Source organism: Amborella trichopoda, chromosome 11, assembly GCF_054954075.1.
Source record: "Amborella trichopoda isolate Santa Cruz 75 chromosome 11, AtrichopodaSantaCruz75HAP2 v2.0, whole genome shotgun sequence".
Taxonomy (NCBI): domain Eukaryota; kingdom Viridiplantae; phylum Streptophyta; class Magnoliopsida; order Amborellales; family Amborellaceae; genus Amborella; species Amborella trichopoda.
The window spans coordinates 44,860,369-44,867,234 of NC_142346.1; the positions used below are offsets into that span (position 1 = coordinate 44,860,369).

Below are 6,866 nucleotides of genomic sequence, written 5' to 3' on the forward strand. Positions count from 1 at the left end.
AAACAGGAGGAAGCATCTCTGAAACGACGGCAAGTGATAGAAGGCTCTCCCCAAATACGTTTGGCCCACCGTTCACTGCCTCTCTCATCCTCGCGGTAGAGAAAGAGACCACCAAGCAGGAGGAAAACTTGACTTGGAGTTGGGTAGCAGAGACATGAGGGCAGGAGATGATACAAGGCAAAAAAGGAGAGGAACCAGAGAGAGGAGGAATCCTATCCCGAGGGAGGGAGGAAGAAACACCAGACGCGGGAGGAGGGCGGTTGTTGGTGAGCACCTAAGCGAAAGAGGCCTTGGTAGAGGTGCCTTGCAGAGAGGACCGTGAACCCACTAAGGAGGTGAGCGGGGGGGAAGGTTTTGGGGTAGAGGTTGTAGATCTGTTCCCAACTAAGGGTAGATGGGAAGGAGGAGGAACGACGGCGACAACGACGAGCCATTGGACTCATATGATGCTTAATATCATTCCTTGATACAGGCCTATTGATAAGGTTTTAAACATTATATCCTCTCCCTTGGTCTGCAAGGCAGTCCACCTCATAAAATATCGTTTTATGGGGTGGAAACATTCTTGTCTTCACTCTATTTTTTTATAATTCAAGAGCTACACATTAATAAAGAGGATAACCATAAAAGCTAACTTGTTCCCTAAGAAACATTGATTAAATCCTAACCCTACATCTATTTAATATTTAACTTTTCAACTATACCCCTAAATTCTCTATAACTAAAAAATATTCAAATACCCCTAAAGAAAACTAGAAACTCAAAATAATCCCAAACCTAAAATCTAGAAAATCGTAAAATAAATAAATAAAAAATCCACCATTACATCATTAAACCCATTACATCAACCATGGTCATACGCAACGGTTTATTATTGACCCGTCAAAGCTAGCCAATAAACAGTAGAACTACGAACCTAGTGTGTGAATTACAGGTTCCCCCCTAAAAGCGAGTTAGATGCACATATCACTGTAATGCAAGGGGGACTCTATGTACATGTACGCTTATCACTCTATAAGGTTTCTTCCTAGAATGAGGTTGTCATATGTATATATTGTCCGGAGGTTTATTGAGGATTTGGGACTCACTTTCACATGCCTACAATTATAAAAGAGACTACTAAGCACTCCTGGCCTACACACATCATCTTTGGGCATCTCTCCAACCTCAATAAGCGATGACCCTTTAGAAAATCCTCAATGGTAGTGCTTATGCTCAAAGGAAAGGGTTTTGAACAAACCGGGCCTAGATACTCAACCCTAGGGCAGTCGACCACCATACACTCCTACTAAACCGCACAATTCACTATATCTATTATTTTAACATGCTCTCACAGGCTTTAAAGGCCTCGAAACCAACCTCAACATGCTTAACATGTCATGGTTGTATTGTAGATGTTGCTACTGATACTGACTACTGCTTGCATACTTGTTAGCATAAAATGTCATAAATTTAAAAAGTACGATGAATAAAATATAATTATGCATTACGATATAAATAATATATGTACAAAAAAGTATAATGAACAAAATATAATTATGCATTATGATATAATTAATATATGTATCAATATGTTATATGTTATATTTATGTACATAAAAGCCCTATTATATATTTATGGACAAGGCAGATATGATACTCATATCAATATCTTGGACTTTAAGAAATGCCAAGTCGTATCCCCATTGACCACATCCATATAAGTATCCGTGGCCATATCTAGCCATCTTAAGATCCATACATAACATAAGCATAGAAATCATATTATGTTGTTCCAAACTTTAAATAAACATAAGAAAACATTAACACCACCAAAAATTGCAACAAAATATAGTAATGCTGAAAATTTAAGGCATAGGTGAAAGTCATAAAATACAAGAAAATATTAGGATTTTTTTAAAATAGTAATCAGGTAACATTTAAGAGTTTTATTGCATAAATCTTGTATCACCAATGTCTAGTATGTTTCAGTTATACAAGCACATAATAGCAATGTTTTGTACATTCTAGTGTTAAACTCAAGATAAAGAAGAAGGTCATTTGAGGCTCAGTTGAGTCTTCCACCTCACAATAATAAAAGCTTCTTTGTTGTTGTCAATATTTATGAACGTAATCATATTTCGCACATCAAACCCTACACACTTCCACATAATACGAAAAACAGAAATTTATCAAAACACACCTTACTTATCAAGGATCAATTATTTAACCTTTTTACCACTTTCAACTATTCCAAGTCATGATCATGTGCATTTTGATGGGTTTAAGAAATTAAATCAAAATAAATGAGTAAAATGTTAAATAGTTCATCTATTGGTGCATTGTGATAATTTTCCATAGGGAAAATAGAAAAATTGCAAAGATAAATGACAAACATTAGTGCGACAAAAGTTTTTAGAAATGATATATATATTGCAAAGCACTAATACACACCACCAATAGACAACAAGAAGACTGGTGAATGGAGAACCAGGATTCATGTAGCCGAACCCCAATTAATTGGGAACAGGCTAAAATGATGATGATGATTATTCCAGTCTGCTCACTGTTCTCTCACAAAGGCTTAAGTACAAAGCATAGAACTCATGGGAAAACAATTACATGACCTACACATACCATGCTCAAACATAAAAACCTATAGGGATCAAAACAATCCTATGATAACACAAGTCCAGGGATACTGGAAAGGTTTCAACAATCTGAGCCTAGGCTCGAGACGAGAAAAGTTCTATGAAGCGGCAAGTTCATAATTGTCTATGACCTATCAAAAAATATATGAACAAAATAGTTCATGATCTTGATCAAGATTCAACTTTACCAACGTCGACAAAAGAGCTTCTGAGTTTCTTAAACTCCAACCCCAAGAGGCTCTTTGAATCACCCATCTCAAAAACAGTGACATCAAAAGCTGCACCACCCTGATAACAATAGATGCTTGCAAGTCAAAGCTAATTGCCTATGTTCCCTTGCGAAATGCTCTCCGAGCTTTGTAGGAGGAAAAACCAACACAAGCACTAGAGAGTCAAAGGCACAATGGAAAGGAACATAGCTAGTTGTTGAGATGTGCCATATTCATGGACAGCACCTTGTTGGAAAAGGGTCAACATCTCCAACCTTTTTGTTCAGCATATAGTAACGTTATAAGGGTTTGGCCACTATCCATCTCCACCAGTAACTCGTCCTAGCTTTCTTCCTCTAAAGCAATATCAATTAAGTTCCATTACTCCTCTGTATGATTTAAGCTAAACACTCCATTAACTGATAACTGCAGATAAGTCCATAAAAATTGAGATCTGCAGGTTCAAAGCCGAAGGAATAAGGCATAAGGGAGACTGTTCCTCAACCGTGGGATGGATTTACTGATGGGTAACATCAGCTATCTCTCCCTTTCCATTGATACGCTAGTCATATCCAGCATCCAAACTCTTTCTAGTGCACCAATGATGAGCTATGACACAACCAAAGACAGAAGCCACTCCGTCCACTTAGACTCAACGCCTTAAACCTACCTCCTATTGGAAGCCACTAAGCATTTAAATTGCTCTCAAACTAGCAATAAGACTTTCAAAGACTCAGTTCCAAGTGCTGTGGAAGGCACCTTGCATGTTGTGTCACCAGGCAAAGGCTTCACCTCTATAGCATCAGTAATGCTACCCCATTCACCTCAAGCAACATCTCATCACACAAGCCACTTCCTGATTCACTGGGAGTTGAAAAAGAGTTAACCAAAATTCAGATAGCAGACAACCACTGCTACAGAGTTGACAAGCATGCCTGAAATCATGAAAGTTTAGCAGAACCATGGAGGCGCAGTCATAAGGCATTAGACATCCTCAACATGAGCAAAACACCACACTGGACCTCAACATGACAAATCATAACAAAGGCAAGAATAAAGAACTAATTTGCATTATCCCATTCTTAAATTCTCCGTCAATCTCAGGAATACCTAAAGATAGACTCAAGTCACCGACCTCGCGGTCTCTCAACCCCTGTAAAGTCAGATTGATCCTTAAAGAAAGCAATTCGGAAAATGGCAATACACATTTTTTTCTTTTTCAATCGTTATATTGGCAGTACACATGTGAGTCTCATGCATAATGTGAAAATGGCAATCTGCTTAGACTTGAAAATTGAGCTTCAAGAGTGCGAGTCATCACACAAAAGGTAAACACGGCCTAGTCCAGACACCTACCCCAAAACCAATACCGATGCTAATCTCCCCACCAACAAACATATTAAATCCTACAAATATTGATGCGCACATACAGACCCACACTTACAATCTCCACCAGTCCACCCCATAGAAAACCATAGGCTGCCCGGATCTTCACTGAAATGCTAATTCCATTACCTAAAAAAGGGTGCTCAGTAGCAAACCCCATGTGAATAACAACCAAACCTCAATGATTGTGATCATGGAGATATCCTCACATCCAAAAAAAGAGTCAGATGAAACTTCCAACTTTCACAGTTACCTTGAAATAGGAAACCTCGACAACTGACTCAATTTATTTTTCTATCCCATTGGAATCATGAACAATGAAATGAGGTAAATCAGAATGTACCTAACAGTCGCCCTGATGAGACTAAACATATGGACAGAGGAAATATACCAGCTCCTTCAAAAAGGCATTTATTCTCTCAAACTATAAATCATTGGGTTCAAATGTTTTTTCTTGGGTCCCCAATCCAAAAAATAAAAAAAGAGACTGTTATGAATCCCTTCCACATTGCACCCAGAAGGGTGCACATAACAAGCCAAAATCAATCGATAAATAAGTTCATTAAAGTTCACTTCAAATCAGAACATATTCATCTAATATAAGCCTCCACTCAAAATCTCCTCAGGGAGCAGAGAAAGTTAATCCTAGGCCTTCCCTTATTCTTGTAACTAAGACCTTCAGTAGGACAATATATTGCCAGACAAGCAGGTGGTTCTCAGATCCAGATTTTCAATCAACCATCCTACTTTAATTCAATCTAATAAAAATGGAATTTGTTGGTAGAATAATCGATCCAACAATAAGGTACAAAATTCCTTGTAAATATCCTCCCAATTATTTCGCTACCAATGATGATGACAATAAATGTAAATATATTTTCCAATATAGTAAATCAAACATTGCCATCCGATTCTCCATGCTCAACTATAACCAAAAATGCAATAATAGGGAAAATTTCAAGCCGACTTCCATCAAATCAAAACGACATTAAAAGTAACTAAACAAAATTCCCATCGTTCAATACTAATACTAAACTGAAACTTTCATCCCAAGAAAACTAGAATTTCCAAAAGAAAACCAAGAAAATGACAATAACAAGGAAAGTTATTTCTTACCCGGGCTGCCTCCTCATCTTGAATCTCTCATTTGTGAAACCAATCGAAATGGAACCCTTTTGTCCAGCGTCCCTCACAAAAATCTCAAAATAGTAGACCAACCTCTTAGTAGGAGCAGGGCAATTGCTCTGAACTGCACCAACATCATGGCCATGGAGAGCCTCACCAGTGTACTGAATAGAGAGCTTATCTGTTGAAACCCCCAAGAAAGAGCAACTGTTCATGGTGTTCAAATGTGTTGGGACCTCTTCCTCGTCATCTTTGCTTAAACCCTCAGATCCCCTTCTCCAACCCAGGCTCTCAAGATCAAAACCAGAAACTCCAATCTGCATTCTTACTATCTCACCACTAGAATCCTCTTCTGAGCTAATTCTAGAGCATCGCTTTGTAAGTAACCCAAATCCCAAAAACGCTAATTCAACTGACAGAGACGAGTAGTTTTTACCATTCCAAATACCTAATGCTTTAATGAGAAACGATTCCAAGCCTCAATTCAACGGCAAGAAACGAACCTTTTCTTATCCTTATTTTGCTGATGGTTCCTTCAAAACCAGTTGCAGAGCCTGCAAACCAGAAACCCTAATAACGGTGCTCACCGATCCATTTACACTTTCTGATTCGAGAAACCCTGACCCGAGTTCATTGATTGAACAAAATTATATTGTTTAGGCGCAATCACGGACGAAATAATACAATTAGTCCTTGACTAACCAAAATAATTAGTGTACAGTGTATGAATATTATGGGAAAGTATTTTACATAACGTACTCATAACCGATATTGACCTTTGGATGTGGAATTTGATGGCTGCATTTATTTAATTGACCAAACTTAAAATTTAAAATAAAATTTTATTCAAGCTATTAGATTTCACATCAGAATAATAACTAATTGTGTCCTTCCTATTTCAAAAGTCAATGATAATATTGTATAAAATCTCATGTAGTAAGGGATTACAAAATATTTATATTAGATAATAGTGTTATTGTATACAATCCCATATAATATGGGATTACAAAATATTTATAAAATCAATATTAGATAAGGCTTATTTTATTTGGACGTTATATATTAGATATTACTTTAAAAAATATATTATTTATTAATATTATTTAAAAATATGTGTCAAATCTATACCGTCTAATAAAATTAATGGTATAAAATACCACAACCTTATTTTTTAAAAATAAAGTTGCAACTTTATACCCACCACACCCAAAAAAATATACTAATAAGAAAAATATCTATATACAGTATCACCCTTATACTATAGAAGTACAACATGCGTCAAAAGTCCATAAAAAAAAAAAAAAAAGTTGATCATCTTGCCCTCAAGATATATGAATACGAAAAAAAATAGAGAGAAAGATCTCAAGTCTTACAAACGATGCATCTTGTAATGCAACATCTCAACCATCTATTTTGAAGTGTTTGTATATCTAATTGATCTACACCATTTATTGAGCTTTAAAATTCACAATTAGACTCCCGACCATCTATTTTGAAGATTTTCAAGTGTTTATAG

The 6,866-nt window shown here is 36.6% G+C and overlaps 1 protein-coding gene across 4 annotated transcripts in view; it reads right to left on the reverse strand.

Annotated features, from left to right (window-relative positions):
* LOC18448404 (ran-binding protein M homolog) overlaps positions 1-5,986 on the reverse strand; it is a 36,603-nt gene extending 30,617 nt beyond the window's left edge. For all 4 annotated transcript variants that reach the window (XR_016043647.1, XM_011630298.3, XM_006858465.4 and 1 more), the window contains exon 1: positions 5,342-5,986. Coding sequence is in view for 2 of the 4 variants with exons in the window: in XM_011630298.3 (XP_011628600.1) it covers positions 5,342-5,673 (332 nt within the window). In the remaining 2 variants the exon portion in view is untranslated. The remainder of the gene's footprint in view (positions 1-5,341) is intronic.
* Positions 5,987-6,866: the final 880 nt, after the last annotated feature.